Below are 20,390 nucleotides of genomic sequence, written 5' to 3'. Positions count from 1 at the left end.
GAACTGTTTCTGCTATTTTCACAACTTTTCTGTAAGTCTAAAATGAGTTCAAAATAAAAAGAAAAAAGAACCAAAACTGAAGATGATTATTTACTAATACAGAAAGCCATTAATAATACACAGTTTGGTAAAGCAGGTTACGAAGCAGTATGTATAAAATCTCACTGTGGCTAAATATTTTATATGAGGGGAAAAAATCAGGAGGAATATACACCAAAATGTTAACAGCAGTAGGTAGTGAGAGTTTGGCATATTTTCACAGAATGTGTACATTTGCTTACCTAATATGAATAATATTCTTAGTGATATTTTCCATATTTGGGGGAATTTTTTAATTGTAAAATTAAAAATATTTTACTAAAACCTTAAAAAAAAACATCTATACCTTCCAGTATTCTAACTCCCAACTTTTCTAGGGTACGCACAGACCAACAACTTGTTTCCTCCACAAATCCAGCAACAACTGTAACTATGAAATAAAGAATACCTAATGTTCTATGGTATACCTAAGGTTCTTTTCTCCAAACAGCACTAAATAAAAAAAAAATCCCGTATGTTTACTGCTATACACCAAATAAAAAATTTTTCTGTGTTATCTAATTATGGAAGGCACAGAATTAGTTCTTTTCAAGTTTTTGAAGAATACTTTGAAGAACATGAGAAATTTGACAGTCACCAAAACCTAAGGGATCTTCTGGTTCAAGTCTTGCATCTTATAGATGAAAAATATGAGTCACAGAGAGAAGTAAATTGTCTTTTCCAAGACTGAATAACCAATTGGTATCAGAGTCAGGAACAGAAGTTAGATATCCTAACTCCTAGAGTTCAGTGCTCATTGTACTCAACCAAATGTAAGTGCACAGTACTTTTAAATTTACCTTTTTTTTTTTTTTAAGATTTTATTTATTTTTTGACAGAGAGAGACACAGCAAGAGAGAGAACACAAGCAGGGGGAGTGGGAGAGGGAGAAGCAGCCTCCCAGCCGAGCAGGGAGCCCGATGCGGGGCTCGATCCCAGGACCCTGGGATCATGACCTGAGCCGAAGGCAGACGCTTAACGACTGAGCCACCCAGGCGCCCCAATTTCATTTTTTTAAATTTTATTTTATTATGTTATGTTAGTCATCATACATTACATCATTAGTTTTTGATGTAGTGTTCCATGATTCATTGTTTTCGTATAACACCCAGTACTCCATTCAATACGTGCCCTCCTTAATACCCATCACCGGGCTAACCCATCCCCCCACCCCCCTCCCCTCTAAAACCCTCAGTTTGTTTCTCAGAGTCCATAGTCTCATGGTTTGTCTCCCCCTCTGATTTCCCCCCCTTCATTTTTCCCTTCCTACTATCTTCTTTTTTTAACTAATCAATTTCATTTTAATCGTAAAACAATACAAGAAACATAGTTTTGTCTTCTTTTTATTTCTTTCCTCCAAATGAAGACTCTTCACTAACATCTGCCTAACATTCCTGTGTACTACTAAATATTCTTAAATTGTATCTCTGTCATTACATGTCTTGGTGTGAACTAATATTTTATTCTTATTTTTTTAAAAGATTTTATTTATTTATTTGACAGAGAGAGAGACAGCGAGAGAGGGAACACAAGCAGGGGGAGTAGGGAGGGAGAAACAGGCTTCCCACTGAGCAGGGAGCCCCACGGGGGGCTCGATCCCAGGACCCCGGGATCATGACCTGAGCCAAAGGCAGACGCTTAACAACTGACACACCCAAGCGCCCCTTACTCTTATTTTTTTAAAAGATTTTACTTATTTATTTGTCAGAGAGAGAGAGCACAAGCAGGGGGAGCGGCAGGCAGAGGGAGAAGCAGGCTCCCCACTGAACAAGGAGCCCAATGTGGGACTCGATCCCAGAACCCCGGGATCATGACCTGAGCAGATGCTTAACCAACTGAGTCACCCAGGCGTCCCTGTGTGAACTAATATTTTAAAATGTTATCTTTATACTGTTGGTTGATTTGGGCAGAATGTCTGGGTATTGATGCCTTAAATGCTCTCTCCAGTGATTTTACCACTACCTCTCCATCCTTCCATCCCTGCTGGGAGTTATTCCTTAAGGTCCATCAAACTCAAGGCACTCCTCTCTGACTACTACACTGATCAGCCTAAGAAAATTTCTCTCCCCTGTAACTCCAATACAGCACTTACTGAAGGACGTACTCATTCAGTACCAATACCCTGTCAGATAACATTAATTATCTTTGTATGTGTACACCTAGCCTCTTCACCCAGACTATAAATTCCCTGAAGGGAGGAACGCTGCCTTCCAAATCCCTGTATCACCACAGGCCCACCACAAATACTTAACAAAAGTTCTCTTGGGGCACCTTGGTGGCTCAATTGGTTAAGTGTCTGACTCTTGATTTCGGCTCAGGTCATAATCTCAGGGTTCTGGGATTAAGCCCCATATCAGTCTCTGTGCTCAGTGAGGAGTCTGCTTGAGATTCTCTCCCTCTCCCTCTGCCCCTCCCCCCTGCTTGCATGCTCTCTCTAAATAAATAAATAAATAAATAAATAAATAAATAAATAAAATCTTTGAAGAAAAAAAGTTCTCAGTCATTGCTGAATGTTATGGATTTCTTGCTAGAGAGAACAAAGCAAATATTGACATTAAGCCTTCTAAAACTATAGAATTCTTATAGGAGATAAAGTATAATTTCACTCTTTCATGAAGACTTTTTCCTAGATGACTGCCACATCTATGAAAAATCTTTTTCAACTAAGATTTAATTTTGTTTCCAGATAAGAAAAACTACACAGCATGTATTTTACTGGGTGACATGTTCAGGAATTATTGGTGCCTGGAGTAGGCTTGATTTTCTTATTTATTTGTTTGGTTGTTTTAATATTTTTACCCACTTCAGATAAGAATAAAATTAAGAATTTTTTTTATTTTTTATTTTTTTTTATTATGTTATGTTAATCACCATACGTTACATCATTAGTTTTTGATGTAGTGTTCCATGATTCATTGTTTGTGCATAACACCCAGTGCTCCATGCAGTACGTGCCCTCCTCAATACCCATCACCAGGCTAACCCGTCCCCCCACCCCCCTCCCCTCTAGAACCCTCAGTTTGTTTCTCAGAGTCCATAGTCTCTCATGGTTCATCTCCCCCTCCGATTTCCCCCACTTCCTTTTTCCCTTCCTGCTATCTTCTTCTTTTTTTTTTTTTTTAACATATAATGTATTATTTGTTTCAGAGGTACAGGTCTGTGATTCAACAGTCTTAAACAATTCATAGCGCTTACCATAGCACATACCCTCCCCAATGTCTATCACAAAATTAAGAATTTTTAATTTCAATGTCCAGGAGGAAAAAAAATTTTTTTTTCGACATTTGGAGGTCAGAGAAGGTTTTCTTAATTGACTGTTCTGTAAAAACAAGTTCTCACAACATTTAAATTCCCAAACATTCCAAACATTTTCTTCATCCCCATGGAGATTAAGATATGTTCTCAATTCTGACCCAGGGACTTGGATGCCTGTTTGGGAACACCATTCTGAAAAAGGAACGTACTTTTAGAACGTTCTTTTTGTTCAAACCACAACTTACACTTCCTTAGACAACTGCTGACATCTACAAGGCTTCAGATTCCCTGAAACTCTTTTTCCAACTCTTCTGTTTTAAAGTAGTAACAAAATCTAGAGGCTCTAGGATCGTTCATAGCAAGTACTGGATGAGTGTAGTTAGAGTATCTACAGGCATCAAGAAATCTTTTGGTTACACAAAGTTTTCTTGTAATACTATCTGACAGATTCATAAAGTTTCATAAAAACAAGCAAACAGTAACAGCAAAACCCCTAGTTCCACTGCATACCCCATGAGGCATCCTATCTATAACATATCTGATAATTGGTTCCCTAAGCCTGTCTGAACACTTCCTTTCAGCCAATGTCCATTCTTACAGCTCATAATTCAGCCAAAACCTACTCTCCTGTAATTTTTATCCTATATTGCCTGAAATAATCCATACAATTTACTCTGTTCTTTCATCGAACAACCTTTCAAATAAGATAACTATTAAGTCTCTCATCGGTCTCTTTATTCTGGAGCTACACTGGAACACAGAAACTAAAGAAATCTGTCCATCCCTAGAAATGACATTTGGCCATCCCTAATCCCACGGTATTCAGACTACTCTCTACGTTGATTACTCTTTTATGGAACATGCACAATGTGCCTCTGTATAGAGGAGTGGGACTGTTTCTTACCTTCCTTATCCAGGGTACTTAACTGCTCAAAAAGGTCACATTCTTTTTTTTTGGCAGCCACATCATATTATGACTTAGGTTTGCAGACAACTAAAACCCTTAGGTCAATCACATATAAGAGACCTGGTCCTATATACAAATACCTAACCCGAGGTATAAGACTGTACTTTCACCACAATTAAATTTCACTTTGTTAGTTTTGATGCAATATTCAGACTAAGGACATTTTTTGTATATGTGTCCTATAACGTATTTCTTATCCCTGCCAGCTTTGTGTTGTTCGTAAATATGATAAGTAAGTATACTATGTCTTCATGGCATTGATAAAATAAGCCAGGGTCAAATATAGAGTCATGGGACAAATAAGTCACCTCTCTTTTCTTTTAAGATAATACATAAGCATACTGTCAGAATTTAGTTTTTAAAAGCATTCTGTTCCTCCTAAGTCATTCTCTTCCTTTTTCTTCTCTGATCATAGGTTCATGCTCCAATTTTCTAAGCTCTCCTTGAAATCTTTGGAACAATGAAATCTGCTTTCCTAAAGTGTGGAGTACACATCCCATATCCTCTTTCTACTGTATTGAATATATATTTGCAAATGGACTAAAATCCTTTCTTAGACTACAAAGTAGAGTGTGTGTGTATATAAAAATAAATGGATAAATTAAAAGATTTTTCTTCCTGTTCTCAAGTCATTCTAGCTTACCCATAAATACCAAAAGTTCAAAGGCATTTTTAAAAGTAGTCCATAAAGACACAGTTAAGTGGTTAAGCCCCACTCCTCCAAACAAGTCAAATAGACTTTGTTCTGAAGAATGGCATTAAGTAAACTATTAGAAGGAGAATTATTATATTCAAGTGATTAACAGTAGACTCCAACCTGGACAGGGCCTATATCATTCCCGGATAGTAAGTAGGCACTTAGGGAAGCACAATAACTCTTCTAGAGTCATTCAGTAACATTTATTTAGTACAGCATATTTCCATAAGCACTTAGTGTATTATAGGGTGCAACTTAACATTTTAAAAAAAAAAAGGCTGTACCAAATGCTTTAAAAAAAAACCAAATTCATCAAATAACAATTGTTTCTTCAATAGGAGGCATGTTAACTCAGAATACCTTAAAAGAACATATAGGAGTTCACAGTAGATGACCTGGGACTAAAGAGGTCTTAATATTTTGTCTTAAGTCACCTGAGGCAATGAGTTAAAAGCTTAAAGAAACTTTCACAGAGCACAGTGTATGATTAGCACCTGTAGAGAAATGGGTAAAATGATGGCAAGGGAAATCTGAAATAACCCTCAAGGCCAGCACACATGAAGAGAATAGGTCAGGACACTGTATTGGTTCATCCTGTATCAGTGATTTATACACATATCTACCCAGTCCCTCCATGCATTATTGAGGACAAAAACCTCTTTATTTGCAGGACAGTGTCTGTTATTAAACATAAGCAGTCCATCTTCAGCACCAGCTTATCCACACTAAATTACTATTCTTCCCTAGACTATTACAGGTAGTGGGACTGAATCTATCACTCTAATCTGCAGTTTTACACCTCAACTTCATATTTGGGTCTATAGAGTCTGATACTGAAAATCAGAATTTTCCTTAGCTGTCCACAACCAAAATTAGGAGATGATGATGAAAAAACAACAGGCAGTAGGCCCTGCTATGATCTGGTGACAAAGCACTTCAGTCAGGGCTCAAGAGACCTTGGTTTTCATCCTAGTTTTCTCATTTTAAGTGTGTCCTTACTATAGAAAGCTGTGCAGGCACCTGGGTGGCTCAGTCATTAAGTGTCTGCCTTCGGCTCAGGTCATGGTCCCAGGGTCCTGGGATCAAGTCCTACAACGGGCTCTCTGTTCAGCAGGAAGCCTGCTTCTCCCTCTCCCACTCCCCCTGTTTGTGTTCCCTCTCCTGCTGTGTCTGTCGAATAAATAAAATCTTGAGAGAAAAAAAAAAAAGCTGTCCTCTGGCCTAAAATGATATAGATTTCAATTTCTAAGAAATATCACCACCACTGAAAATAACATATAACTTCTTATTCCTTCTTCTATATCTTAGTATTTTACTTTTTTCTTTAAGTTTTTTTTTTTTTTAAGTAATCTGTACACGCAACATGGAGCGCAAACTCAACCCTGAGATCAAGAGTCACATGCCCCACTGACTAAGCCAGCCAGGTGCCCCATCTCAGTATTTTAAGGTCAACTATCAAAACAAATTTTTATCTTTTAAAGATCCACTACACATATGAGATTGTAGATAAATTTTTTCTTGATTTTCATAATGATTATAGCACAAACATAACAATATTAAACTTAAAAAAAAAAAAACCTAAAATCCCCCCATTTGGAGACAGTATAACTTTGGGAGTAATGGAAATGTTCTGTAGCCCCAATTTAGTAATAGTTACATAGGTGTATACATTTATCAAAACTCATCAACCGAAACACTTAAAATGGAAGCATTTTATTGTACTTAAAATATAACTCGATAATGTTAATTTTTTTAAATTCCTCTTTCAATTTTAAACCTTTTAGCCTAATCGCCTCAACTCCTATTACCTCCACCTCCACTCCACCTCAGTTATTGTCTCCTCATTCATTCACTCGTGCATGCATTCAACAGAAATTCTGAAGCAATGTGTTAGGTACTGGAGATACAGGTGTGAACAGGAAACAGCTTATGCTCTCAAGGAGTTTCTTGTCTAGAAGGAAAGACAGGCAGCAAACAGGCAATGCTCAGGACAGCCTGAGACATGCTACATACAACAGGAGTATGAAAAGGGTGCTCTAGGAATGCACAGAGGCTCATCTAACCTGGCTCTACCATCACAGAACCTGATGTGCCTCCATGTTCTCAAACTCCAAAACCCCTTACTGACCATAATGCTCAGGTCTTCCGTTTATGTCAACATCATAACTTTTAATAACTCAAATCCCATCAATTCCCCACAGAATTCCTGTTTTGGCTTTTCCTACACCCCCCCACCTTCACCTGGACCCCAGTGTTAGGTACTATCCTAATATGCTCCTTCATTTCTCTTCCCATCCTTCCTCCACAACTCCCTCCCCCAATCACTACCAATCTTGTTAAAATAAATCACTAATGTTGATTCTCAGTTATTCATTAAGAGTATGTAAATGTCTGCTATTTCAAACGCATACTGGGACATATCAGTGGACAAGTCAGACATGATCCTTGTCTTCACAGAGCTTGCATTCTGGTGGGAGAGACAGATACTTAAATAATAAAGACAACATAGTAATTACAGATTGTAATAAGTGCAGTAAAGGAAATAAACAGGGTGCTTACACACAGAAGGATAAGAAGAACCCATCTTTTAGACTGGGTAAGTATCAAGAAAAAGCAGAGGAAAAACACTCTTGGAAAAAAGAACAGCAAGCAAAGGCACAGGCCCTAGAGCAAGATAGATCTTGTGCTTGTTTTAGAAACTAACAGGCCAGTGTAGCTAACACTAAATTAGGAGAAATAACAGGAAATGAGGGGGAGATGTAGGAGCCAGATCATGCAGGATCTTGAAAGACTTATAATGAGTTTAGATTTTATTCCAAGTAAAATGGGAAGCCACTGAAGGATTTAGGCAGGAGGCTGACATGATCTGAATTAGTCTTAAAAAGATTACTCTGGTGATCTGTGGAAAATAAACTGGAAGAGGGCAGAAATGGAAGCAAAGAGAACCAGTTAAGAGGCCACTCCAGTTGCCTAGGCAACAGATGGTGGCTAGGACTAGAGAGGTGGAGTGGAGACAGAGAGAGTTGTTTGTGTTCGAGAGCTATTATGGAAGTGCCATGAGACAGGGATAACAAAATTCTTGATCAGCCTCCCTTCCTACCCCTCTCCAAACCTGGTCCTTTCTCTCAGAATATGACCAACCATGACCATGAATGCTTAAGCCAAAAACTGAGGATCCAGATGTGATTTGTTTCTTCCCTTCTATCCTCATGCCTAATCCATTAGCAAATCTTTTTGCTTCTACCAAACCTCCAAAATCTCTCTCAAATCTATCCACTTCTCTTTATCTCCGTGATGTCTCTCTAGTACAAACCACCATCAGCTAAGGCTTAGGTTATAGCAGTAGCTTCCTAATTGCTCCCCCTGTTTGAAACACTTATCAGACATCCAAGTAGCTATGTCAAGTAGGCAAGTAGTTGAATTTGTGAATCTGGAGTTCAAAGGTGAGATGACCTAGAGATATGAATTTGGGAACTGAATGCATACCAATGGTACTTAAAGCCAAAGAACTGGATGAAATCACATAGGCAGAGGGTGTAGACAGGAAAAAGCAAAGACCTTAGTACCAAGCCAGGAGATACCTTCTGAGATTGACTTAGGAAAGAAAATCCAGTCAAAGTAGACAGAAGGCAGAAGTTTTGTCAAACCACCCCATATACTCTCTGAATTCCCAGTTTTTCTCAGTCCTTATCTTCTGGACCCAATAAACCACCCTCTTCTAGAAACTAGACCCTATGGCACCGTACTACTCTCACCTCCTACTTGCTTGGCTGCTCCCTTTCTAGGTCCTTCTCTGGTTCTTCCTCCATCTTCTATCCCTGAAATTCAATCATTCCTGTCCCTAGTCCTTCTCCCTCTCTTCTTTCCCTCTCTCCCTGTGTGTCTGAACCTGTGTGTATGTGCTGATGCGTGCGTGCACACACACATACACACACACACACACACACTTTTCTCCTCAAAGATCTTCATTTCCACAATCTCAACTGTCACTCTATTGAGAATTTCCAAATGTCTAGTTAAGTCTTACTCAAAGTGTGGCTCACAGACCAGGACTTCAGAATCAGCTGGGCATGCTTGTGAAAATTCCCGACCCCAGACCTACAAAATCAACTCCTCTAATGATTCTTAAGCAATGACTTTTATAAATGTCCAATAATTCATATCTATTATTTCACCTTAATTGCATGTTAGGTGATATTAGGAATTTGAGAGCCTTCATGCTTTTGATAGCAGTATGACAAAGAAATGACCTGGGGTTTAAGAAGAAAGTTTGATTTAAGGATAACAAAGTATAACCAAGGACAAGGCTCTAATGGAGTTGGTGAGATTTCTAAAATCTTGTAACTGTCCTATATTTATTATTTTTGTTTTCCCTACCTCCCAATAGTGATTTAAAATACAAATCATTCAAATGTTAAAGAGTCTCTGAGCTTATTTTATTTAACAGCAAATAAGTAGTAAACTGGAAAGCCAGTATCTTACTCCACTGTCAGAATAAAATTGAAGACAGTAGCTTTAAAAAGAAAAGGAAAGTAAAGAGGTATCTGGAATCCTTAAGTAGATAGAACGATCCAAGCCAGAAAAATGATCATGAGGCCTGTCACAGTTCTTCATCCACTTACATCACCCTATCTTGTATTAAAGTTCTTTGAGCACTTGTCTTATCTGTGTCACTAAACTGTGAGTTCCCTCAGGCAATTACACTTCTCTTGACATCTACCCATTACTTTGCAAAACCTACTTCTTGCCCCAAGAAATCCAGTATTTCTTGAATTAATGAGTTTGCAACCCAATTCTACCTTGATTTCTGTACCATTATCTCCAATTAAAAATAAGTGGAGTCTAGATTGGTGAGGTTTTACTGTACCACCTGGAAGGAATTAATATATCAAAGCTTTAAATAAACACTAGCCATCTTTGGCAATACAAAATTACAATAACACTTCTATCCACACAATTTCTGTACTGCTTCTAAGATGTAGAAAGCACAAGCTACCATTAAGATGTTTCAGGGGTTCTCAATTTTCCCTACCTTCTCATTTCAAAGAGATGCTTCCTCCTTCAATACTGGCAGTGAAGTGAGGTTGCTACTATTTGAGATAGAAGATGGTTGCACGCACTGCTATAGTTGGCCAAATCCTTATTCCAATTTCCTCCCTACCTGGTTTCTATCTCCCAGCCAGTCTCCCCAGTCCCTGGGGTGGATTCTTAATTCTGGAGCTCACTTTATTCTCTCATAAAACAATGCTGAAGTGTTTGCATGATTAAAATAGTCCAAAAATGCTTTTATTAAAACTACAAACCAAAAAACTTCAGAAAGGTGTATATCCCACATTTTTCTATATGCAGCAATAAAGACAAAGTGATAAGACTTAATATCATGCAGAAATCAATATCTGAATATTTCCTGTATATCTCCCCACTAGATGCCCAGAGACATCCAGAACATTCCCCAATATTGCCCCCTAGCTCTTATCCTCCTCATCTGCTTTCTCCCTGTGGCCAGACTATAGACTCAAATTTGCTCACTGTCTCTGCCTTCCCATTCTTTCAAAATACAAGGGCAGAGTATAGATTGCGATATTAATTAATGGTACTGCTCTGATTCGAAATGTCTGGAAGTTTCTTCACCCTTAATAAGAAGGGACAGACGACGGGTTTCTCCATTGGCTTGGGGTTCTCAAGACACCAGAATGAGGGACTACAATTCCTACACCCAATATCTTGACGAGTTGACAGTGGCAGTAATTCCCTGCCATTATCAGGCCCCACCCAGCCAGCTATGCAATATAACATTAGGTGCAGCGTCCTGGATTCCTGTCATCAAGAGGGGTTGGCACTGCGTCTATCGAAAAATGGCTTTTCCTCTAATCCCGCCTCAGCCCCCACACCAGACCATCTAGTAACATCACCAGTTCTTTCTACTTAAGGATAGAGACATGCTTGAACTCGTCACGACTAATAAATGACAAAGTCATTATATTCCGTAGACTTGGTCGGCAGGAATGTGGGTAATGACTAACTTTTATTCGATGGCTTCCTTCCAGACCAATCCATACGACTCCCCCTCCCCAGAGCCGCGAAAGGGGGTGAAGCCCGACATCCTCCAGAGCGCGGTAGGGAAGGACTTGGGGGGGACAAAAGGAACTTGCCTACAAGGACTTACAGATGCCAGGAGCTGAGGGGTCTGGGGCAACTCGGTACTGACTTCCATCCTCTCCGCACCCCCGGCCTCCTCGTCCGCCATCTTGAGGGAAACTGACACCCGCAGTTCCAGACCCCCGGCCGGAGACGAGCGGAAACCTGTGGCCGGTCCAAGAAACGAGGGGCGACACTTTTACGACGGCCCCTGAAGTCGGGTTTGACGCAGAATCGAGGAGCGGCTTCCGGTCCGCTTCCCGGAAGCAAGCGTCACGGCAGGTATGGCTGGAGGTTTTTCTTCCCCTAATTTTTTAGTTGTAGTCCCCAGTGCCTGAATGGTTGTGCATCTGGTTTCGTTGCTGCGAACTGTTGCATCTGCGAGGTAAAAAGTAAATTCAGCGTCCATTTTGAAAGGAGGAAGACTGTCAGGGGCTGAGTACCTATTCTGCGTCTCGTTCAGGCCAGGTTTTGGTCTGGGGGTGTTTGTCGCCCTACGTACCCGCAGTGGTTCCCCAGAACCCACAGAATGAAAAAATACTCAAAGCTATTCCGTGTTTAGGAATGTAGCCCTTGGACACTTGCACATGCGCACAAGAAAGCTCGGGCTCCGGCCGCTTTGAGGAGATCTGGTGAATATTAAATTTGAAACCTTGTAGTCATGCATCGGTCGAGGGAAGACAAAATAAACATGGTCATGCTCATTATGGAACACCATGCGTTGGTGTCGAAAAGAACAAGGTAGACCTCCGTGGAAAGATAAAGATGAATTAAGTGTGTGCGGGGAGTGGGGGGCCCAAGTTGCCGCAAACTATGTATTTGCGCTTATATGCGTTAAAATGCGAAGGAAGAAGCCTGAAAGGGAAAAGAACAAACTAATAGCTCTCAGGATAGGAGGAAGTTGGTCAAGAGCTCCTTTAGATTTATCTATATTGTTTTAAGTTTTAAGTTGTTTACAAACCAGTAATTTAATAGTATGTTTTTAACAAAGGGGAAAATAACGATAAATCTAACACGCTTGAGGAATTAAAGGTTAACTATTTGGGAAAAGATTAAGTCATATCTTTACCTAAAAGTATACATATCAAAATAATTCTTAATGAATTGAAGAGTTAACTACTAAAAAGAAGAAAAAGTAAATATTTGTATAATATTGGGATGGAGGAGCCTTTTTTAAATTTGTTTATTTTTATTTTTTGGAGGAGGCTTTTTAAAGCATGACACCAAAGGCAGAAAATATAAAAAGACTGATAGGTAATTTGTTTTAAAGATGTTATTTATTTGACAGATAGAGAGTGAGCACAAGTAGGCAGAGTGGCAGGCAGAGGGAGAGGGAGAAGCAGGCTCTCCGCTGAGCAGGGAGCCAGATGTGGGGCTCGATCGCAAGACCCCAGGATCATGACTTGAGCTGAAGGCAGCCGCTTAACCGACTGAGCCACCCAGGCGCCCCAAGACTGATAGGTAATTTAATCAAAATTTAAAACATACAAAAATAAACTATACAAAGTTAAAAAGTAAACAAAAATTGGGAAGAAATGACTGCAACATTCATGACAGACCAACGGATAAAATCCCAAAGACGACTATATCAATAGAAAAATGGACAAAATACATAAATATGCAACTCAATTTTTATAAACATATGAAAAATACCTAACTAATAAGCAAATAAATGCAAATTAAAATGAGATTCCATTTCTTGCCTGTAAATTTGGTCAGTTTTTGTTTTTCCTTAAAAATAGCCACCATCGGGGCGCCTGGGTGGCTCAGTCGTTAAGCGTCTGCCTTCTGCTCAGGCCATGATCCCAGGGTCCTGGGATCCAGACCCGCATCGGGCTCTCTGCACAGTGAGAAGCCTGCTTCTCCCACTCCCACTCCCCCTGCTTCTGTTCCCTCTCTTTCTGTCAAATAAATAAAATCTTTAAAAAAATAATAATAATAACCACCATCAGGGGGCCTGGGTGGCTCAGAGGGTTGAGAATCTGCCTTTGGCTCGGGTCATGATCCAGGGGTCCTCAGATGGAGCCCCGCTGGCTTCTCCCTCTGACCCTCCCCTCTCTCATGCACGATCTCTCTCTCAAATAAATAAATAAAATCTTTAAAAAATATATAACCACCATGTTGGTAAGCGGGAAGGATACTCATATAAAATACACGTGTACATTAGTAAACCTATAGGAAGGCAATATTCAGAAGCCATTTTTTCTTAAATGCTTTTCGTTGGCCCATTTATTCCATTTTTAAGGCTGTATTCTAAAGATATAATTCAGGATGGAAATGGAGTTTAAACTACGTCATTACTGGTAATGGAGATAAATTAGAAATGACTCAAATGCCCTCAATAAAGGACATTGGCTAAATAAACTGTGGTCACTCATATAATGTAATTTTCTACAGCCACTAAATATGTTGTAGAACATTGATTCTCAAAGAGTGGTCCACAGACTGTCTGAGAGTTCCCAAAATTTAGGAAGTTTGTGAGGTGAAAACTTTTGTGGTAATAAAAAAGTTATGTGCTTTTTTTTTTTTTTAACCATGTGGTATTTGTACTAACTGAAGCAGAAGCAATGATGGGTGAAACTGCTGGCCCCTTAGCACAAAATAAAAGCAGGGGCACTAAATTCAACAAGTCACCAAAACGATCCAGAAGTCATTTCTTTTTTTTTTTTTTTTTAATTTTTTTATTGTTATGTTAATCCCCATACATTACATCATTAGTTTTAGATATAGTGTTCCATGATTCATTGTTTGTGCATAACACCCAGTGCTCCATGCAGAACGTGCCCTCCTCAATACCCATCACCAGGCTAACCCATCCTCCCAACCCCCTCCCCTCTAGAACCCTCAGTTTGTTTTTCAGAGTCCATTGTCTCTCATGGTTCTTCTCCCCCTCCGATTTCCCCCCCTTCATTCTTCCCCTCCTGCTACATTCTTCTTCTTCTTTTTTTCTTTCCAGAAGTCATTTCTTGACTACCATGCTCTTGCAGTTAAAAGAAAAAAAAAGAATTTAAAGCATGTTTCCCAACGTCCTTGATGAAGCAGTAAAAATATTATTAAATCTTAACCTGAGTCTTTTAAATATTCTGTATGATGATGGGGCACCTGGGTGGCTCAGTTGGTTAAGCGGCCGCCTTCGTCTCAGGTCATGATCCCAGGGTCCTGGGATCGAGCCCCGTGTCGGGCTCCCTGCTCAGCGGAGAGCCTGCTTCTCCCTCTCCCTCTGCCTGCTGCTCTGCCTACTTGTGTTCTCTCTCTCTCTCCCTGGCTAATAAATAAATAAAATCTTGGGGGAAAAAAAAAAAAAGTAACAACTGTTGTGCCTCCGGCTTCCTGGTCCATGGCAGTTCCTTGGGTTTCTGCTTTTCTTCTAAGCCTGTCCCTAGCTTCTTGCAGAATCTTTGAGTCTCTGATAACCTTTCAATAGATGTGCTTTTTTTCTTAAGATAGTTAAAGGTGGTTTTTATTATCTGAAGCTGTTAGGTTCCTACCTATTAAATTATTATTAATAACCTATAATGCTGCCTTATGTTACAGTTTTTCATGGCCTAATTTAATTCCTTCTCTAATTTGTTAGTTCCTTGAGTGCAGGAGCCAAGACACATACTTAGAAATGTCAGCTACTATGTTAAAGACTTTAGATGCATTTTAAAGTATAATTCTGAAAACAGTCCTATGATGTCGTTCCTATTATCGCTATTGCACAGACAAGGAAATTATAGATTAAACAAGTGAGATTGTTCATATCCACAATTACTAAGTGACAAAACCTGGATTCAAGACCTAGGTCTATCTGGCTTCAAAATGTGTGTCTTTAACCATTTCACTATCCTACCTCTAATAAAAAAATTTTTTTGAGTCGCTTTTACCACTTTATATGTTGTAATATAAATGTTTATTGTTAAATAAACAAAAATATCAGGTATCTGGCACACATTTAACATCCTGATATGCTTATATTAGACTTTTTATAGGACATGAACCAGATAAAATAGATATAAACTTATGAATTATCATTGCTCTTTTCTGCTCTAGACCAAGTTGTGGCTTGACCTACTTTAGAACAGAATTATGAATTTCTTTGATTCTTCTGCAAATACATATTTCTTTTTAAATTAGCATCAGCTTACAATAACTTTTGTGAGTAAGTAAGTTGCAAGGTCATTTTTCAGATGTCATTCTACTGTTTGAAGTATCATCAACAGCTAATATACATTAATTAGTTTTCTCAAAGCCACAGAATGACACAATTAGGACAGCCATACTCAGAACTATGTTTTCCTTAGACTCCTCATTTATGGATTGTGTTGGAGGTTTTTAACCCTGGTTACACATTAGGATCACCTGAGAACTTCTTAAAAATTCCCATACCAGGGGTGCCTGGGTGGCTCAGTTGGTTAAGCGACTGCCTTCGGCTCAGGTCATGATCCTGGAGTCCTGGGATCGAGTCCCTGGATCGAGTCCCGCATCAGGCTCCCTGCTCAGTGGGGAGTCTGCTTCTCCCTCTGACCCTCCCCCCTCTCATGTGCTCTCTCTCTCTTTCTCTCTCTCATTCTCTCTCTCTCAAATAAATAAATAAAATCTTTAAAAAAAATTCCAATACCAGGTCTCTCTAGTGATTCTGATTTAATTAGGAGTAAGACCTGAATATCCATTAAAAAAAAAAATTCTCCCAAGTGTTTTTAATGAGCAGTCAGAGTTGAGAAACCCTCAGTGATTAATAGACTTCTTTCTCTGGCATATTTTCTTATGTGGATGATAGTAGTGCCTACATGATTCCACCTGTCTGGTACAAATCCCTGATATTCCTCATCCAGATTAGCAAAGAGCAATCTTCCCATCTGGTCTCCCTATTTCCACTCTCTTGCTCATATCCATCATTTATTTTCCTGCCAAAATTATTTGTAAATATAAATCTGGTCATGTGACTCTCTTACCTAAATAAATTAGATGACTGCCCTATAGCATAAAACTTAACTCTTAAACATGGCATTCAAAGCCCTTCTCAATCTGGCTTGAAACACTTTTTGCTAGTCTAATCTCCCTTGCCACCCCTCACCTTAAACTATCCACACCCTATTTCACATATATCCCATTCAGTCTCATACTTCTGTAGTTTTGCATAGGTTAGTCCTTTGGCCTAGAATGCCCCCCAAAAATAACTTGACAACTTTTACAAAAAGGAAAACATAGTTCTGAGTATGGCTGTCCTAATTGTGTCATTCCATGGCTTTGAGAAAACTAATTAATGTATATTAGCTGTTGATGATACTTCAAACAGTAAAATGACACCTGAAAAATGACCTTGCAACTTACTTACTCACAAAAGTTATTGTGAGCTGATGCTAATTTAAAAAGAAATATGTAATTGCAGAAGAATCAAAGAAATTCATAATTCTGTTCTAAAGTAGGTCAAGCCACACCTTGGTCTAGATCAGAAAAGAGCAATGATAACAACACCTCTTCCTATAAAGGGATTTCTGCTTATGTATGTATGTATGTATGTTTTATTTTAAAGATTTTATTTTATTTATTTTTTAAAGATTTTATCTATTTATTTGATAAAGACACAGCGAGAGAGGGAACACAAGCAGGGGGAGTGGGAGAGGGAGAAGCAGGCTTCCCACCAAGCAGGGAACCCGAAGTGGGGTTTGATCCTGGGACCATGACCTGAGCTGAAGGCAGACACTTAACAACTGAGCCACCCAGGCGCCCCTCTGCTTATTTTTTAGAGTTCAGTTTATATATGACTTCCTCTGAGAAGTTTTCTGATTCTCTCATTTTCCAACATGCAAAATTTTCCCTCTGCAATTTCATTGCACTTTAAATGAAAGAATAAGAGGAAACTGGGATATAATCTTGCTAAAGTTGCAAAAATAACTTGACAACTTTTACAAAAAGAAACCTTCAGTCCAACCTAGATGCTTAAGATATATATACATATATATTAGTTATTTTTTCATTTACATGTATGGCAATTCTTAGCCTTTTATTTGTCTAATTCATTGACTGAGTTACTGGATTATCTCAATTGGGCCTGGCATGTTCATTGTCAAGAAATATTTCCTTTTTAACATTAGAGACTGTTTTTCATTTTGCATAATCTTTGGTCTGTTGGAAATGTAGCTATTGGGAAGCCCTTGAACATGGTTTTTAAATGGCAGCAACTTGAATATAAAAATTAAGCATGTTCAGAGATAATCCAATGTACCCTCTGCAAATTTGAAAAGGTATTTACAGTATGGTGAATGTTTATTGGTTAGATTGATGATTGTTTGTTTTGCGGTATTTCGGTGGAAAAGTTAACCCAGACCCTTCAGACAGGAGGATACTTACTATTACTGATTAGTCTAGAAAACAAAACAATATAAAGCCAAACTGAATTTTGTACTTACTAAAGGAAATATAAATTTTAAAGAAGCAAACAAAAAAGAAAAAAATTATAGAATGGTGCCACTGTCCTCATCTTGTGACTGTAGTCTACTTTTGCTGTTTATAAGTTGCTGTTTCCAAGAGTGCTAGTTTCTGAGCTAAGGAAAGGGCCTGGGGCTCTCTGGTCCTCTCAGGAAGTCTGTGGACCATGGCATCCCCATGTGGGGGCAGATTATACTTGAAGAAAAAGACTCCCGTATTGAGCTGAGAAGCAGGGATCATTAAGGTCTTTAGGGTCAAAACCAGGATGGAGAGGGGATGGTCTTCATTAGAACAGAAATGTTTAGTCTTGGACAAAGGTCATTCCCACAGTTGTGGGGAGATAGCCCCATGTTAGAACTGGAAAAGTCCTGAGAATGTGATAAAGTAGTCAGGACTGGAGGCTTCAGCACCAGTTTTAGGAGAATCATTCCTGGGTTCAGAGATATCATTTCTGGGGTTGGCTTCATTTTAAAAATAAAGATAGCCATACGTAGGGAGTCATTTCTGGAGTGAAACTCAGATTGCTGGTTCAAATTGAGTCAAATCTAGGTTGAGGGTCCAAATAGGCCTGGATCTTGGGTTCACTCTCAGCCCTGAATCCAGAGGTTTCATTTTAAGGGCTCTGCTGGTCAGACAATCCTGTCTGTGCAGGTGATAAACCACAAAAACATTTCAGCCCTGGTAGAGGGGAAAAAGTCTGGGAAGAGAAATAGATAAATAACTTGCCGAAGGTAATACAAATAGGAAGAGAGAATCGGGATGTGGGTCAAGGTCCATACAACTCCAGGGAGCATGCTCTTTACAGCGGAGCCGGGACACGGAAATGTGCACATGACTGAGAAGAAATGAGAGTGAATGATCAATGGAAGGAACTTTGTTTAGACATGCAAGAAATGGCTCAACCTACCAGGAGAATAAAATCTGGCTTGGAGGGGCGCTTGGATGGCTCAGTCGATTGAGCATCTGCCTCAAAGTGGCTCAGGTCATGATCCTGGGGTCCTGGGATCAAGCCCCATGTCTGGCGCCCTGCTCGGTGGGGAGTCTGCTTCTCCCTCTGCACCTCCCCCAACTCATGCCCTCTGTCTCGCTCTCTCTCAAATAAATAAAATCTTTAAAAAAAGATCATTAAAAAAATCTGACTTGGAGAGAGACAAACTGGATCCTTCCACAAAGTTTGTGGAGAGCTGTATGCCCCAGTTTGCAGCAGACTGCATCAGTGATGGGGTCAAGTGCTTTGGTGAACAGATTAAATGAACGTCAACAAATTTATTTTTCCAGGATCTGAGTAAATTCTGGAAAGAGGACCCAAGCTGGACCCATGATGGTTTGAGCACCTGTCAATGCAGCCTACCAACCATCCATATATTCTATCCAGGCATCTTATTCCTTTAAAATTGTTTTAGGGCGCCTGGGTGGCTCAGTTGGTTAAGCGACTGCCTTCAGCTCAGGTCATGATCCTGGAGTCCCTGGATTGAGTCCCACATCAGGCTCCCTGCTCGGCGGGAAGCCTGCTTCTCCCTCTCCCACTCCCCCTGTTTGTGTTCCCTCTCTCGCTGTGTCTTTCTCTGTCAAATAAATAAATAAAATCTTTAAAAAATAATAATAATAAAATAAAATTGTTTTAAAAATAATAATAAATAATAGTAATAATAATAAATATGTATATTTAAACATTGTTTTCTAGGCACTGTGCTAGGCACTTTGGAGAAAAGGTTCAACAAAAGTTGCATTAAAGGGTAGATGAGCTGAGTATGAGCAATACATGGAACACTGTATTACTAACAGATCAACAGCAAAAAGAATCCATCCCTGAGCACAGAGTGAAAGCAGATACCAGATGCAGCTGTTAAGCTGTGCACCAGATGTGGTAGCAAACAGGTAGAAGTCAGAAAGCTCTGGGAGAGGCTGCTTCTGAAAAATACAAATGACACAATACTTCAAGGTTTTAAAAGTGCCAGGTAGAGGTTTAGACAACTGCTGAAGAGATTAAGGTTGAATTAGTTTTAAGAGCTTGGAAGACCAAACATAAAGAAAAAATCAAGATAATTTACCAGTGCAGAAAAATGAGTTGTGCAAGCAAAGAATAAGTTGTCCTTAACAGGTGTTAGAAAAATACGGCCCCAAATCCACCTGCTGTCTATTTTAATATAGTCTTCAAGCTAAGAATAGTTCTAACATTTTTTTAGATGGTTGAAAAAACGTCAAAAGAATATTTTATAATACATTTAAAATACATAAACCTCAAATTTCAGTGTCCATAAATAAAGCTTTATTGGAATGCTGCCACCTTATTCATTTATATATTGACTATGGCTGCTTTTGTACAATGGTAGATTTGAATAGTTGCAATAGAGACACCCTGGCCCACAAAGCCTAAAACACTTACTGTCTGGCCTTTATAGAAAAATTTTGCTAACCCAAAACAAAATAAAAGGTTTCTTTTCTCTTTACATTGTCATTGTTGAAAACTCAGAAAATATGGATATGCAAAGAGGAGAAAATATAAATAACCTATAATCTCATATAATTTCAGAATCCCAGAATAACCATCATTGACAGTTCGGTGTATATGCTTCCAGGGTTTTTTCTCTCTGTGTGTGTGTGTGTGTGTGTGTGTGTGTGTGTGTGTGTGTAAAATGGCATACTGTACAGTTTTACAGAATACCCATTAACATGTTATCAATGTATTTTCATACTGTTAATTTTTTTCAAAATTATTTTAAGATTACTGCATGGTATTACCTTATATGGCTGTGTCATTTTATTTTTAAGACTCTTATTGTAGAACATTCACTGTATTTTGTTTCCAGTTTTTTCCTATTATAAACTTGCTTTAATAAACCT

General features: G+C 39.0%; 2 protein-coding genes across 4 annotated transcripts in view; one reads left to right on the top strand and one right to left on the bottom strand.

Moving 5' to 3' along the window:
• Positions 1 to 11,297, bottom strand: part of UBR1 (ubiquitin protein ligase E3 component n-recognin 1) — a 148,979-nt gene extending 137,682 nt beyond the window's left edge. For all 3 annotated transcript variants that reach the window (XM_078079463.1, XM_078079464.1, XM_078079465.1), the window contains exon 1: positions 11,164 to 11,297. In XM_078079463.1, the coding sequence (XP_077935589.1) occupies positions 11,164 to 11,244 (81 nt within the window). In that variant the 5' untranslated portion in view covers positions 11,245 to 11,297. The remainder of the gene's footprint in view (positions 1 to 11,163) is intronic.
• TMEM62 (transmembrane protein 62) overlaps positions 11,287 to 20,390 on the top strand; it is a 47,760-nt gene continuing 38,656 nt past the window's right edge. The window contains exon 1 of the mRNA XM_078079473.1: positions 11,287 to 11,417. The gene's annotated coding sequence lies outside the window, so the exon portion shown is untranslated. The remainder of the gene's footprint in view (positions 11,418 to 20,390) is intronic.

Source organism: Halichoerus grypus, chromosome 8 (assembly GCF_964656455.1).
Source record: "Halichoerus grypus chromosome 8, mHalGry1.hap1.1, whole genome shotgun sequence".
NCBI classification, from domain to species: domain Eukaryota; kingdom Metazoa; phylum Chordata; class Mammalia; order Carnivora; family Phocidae; genus Halichoerus; species Halichoerus grypus.
Note: the sequence above shows the minus strand (reverse complement) of the source record. Positions and strands in the feature narration are given on the sequence as shown.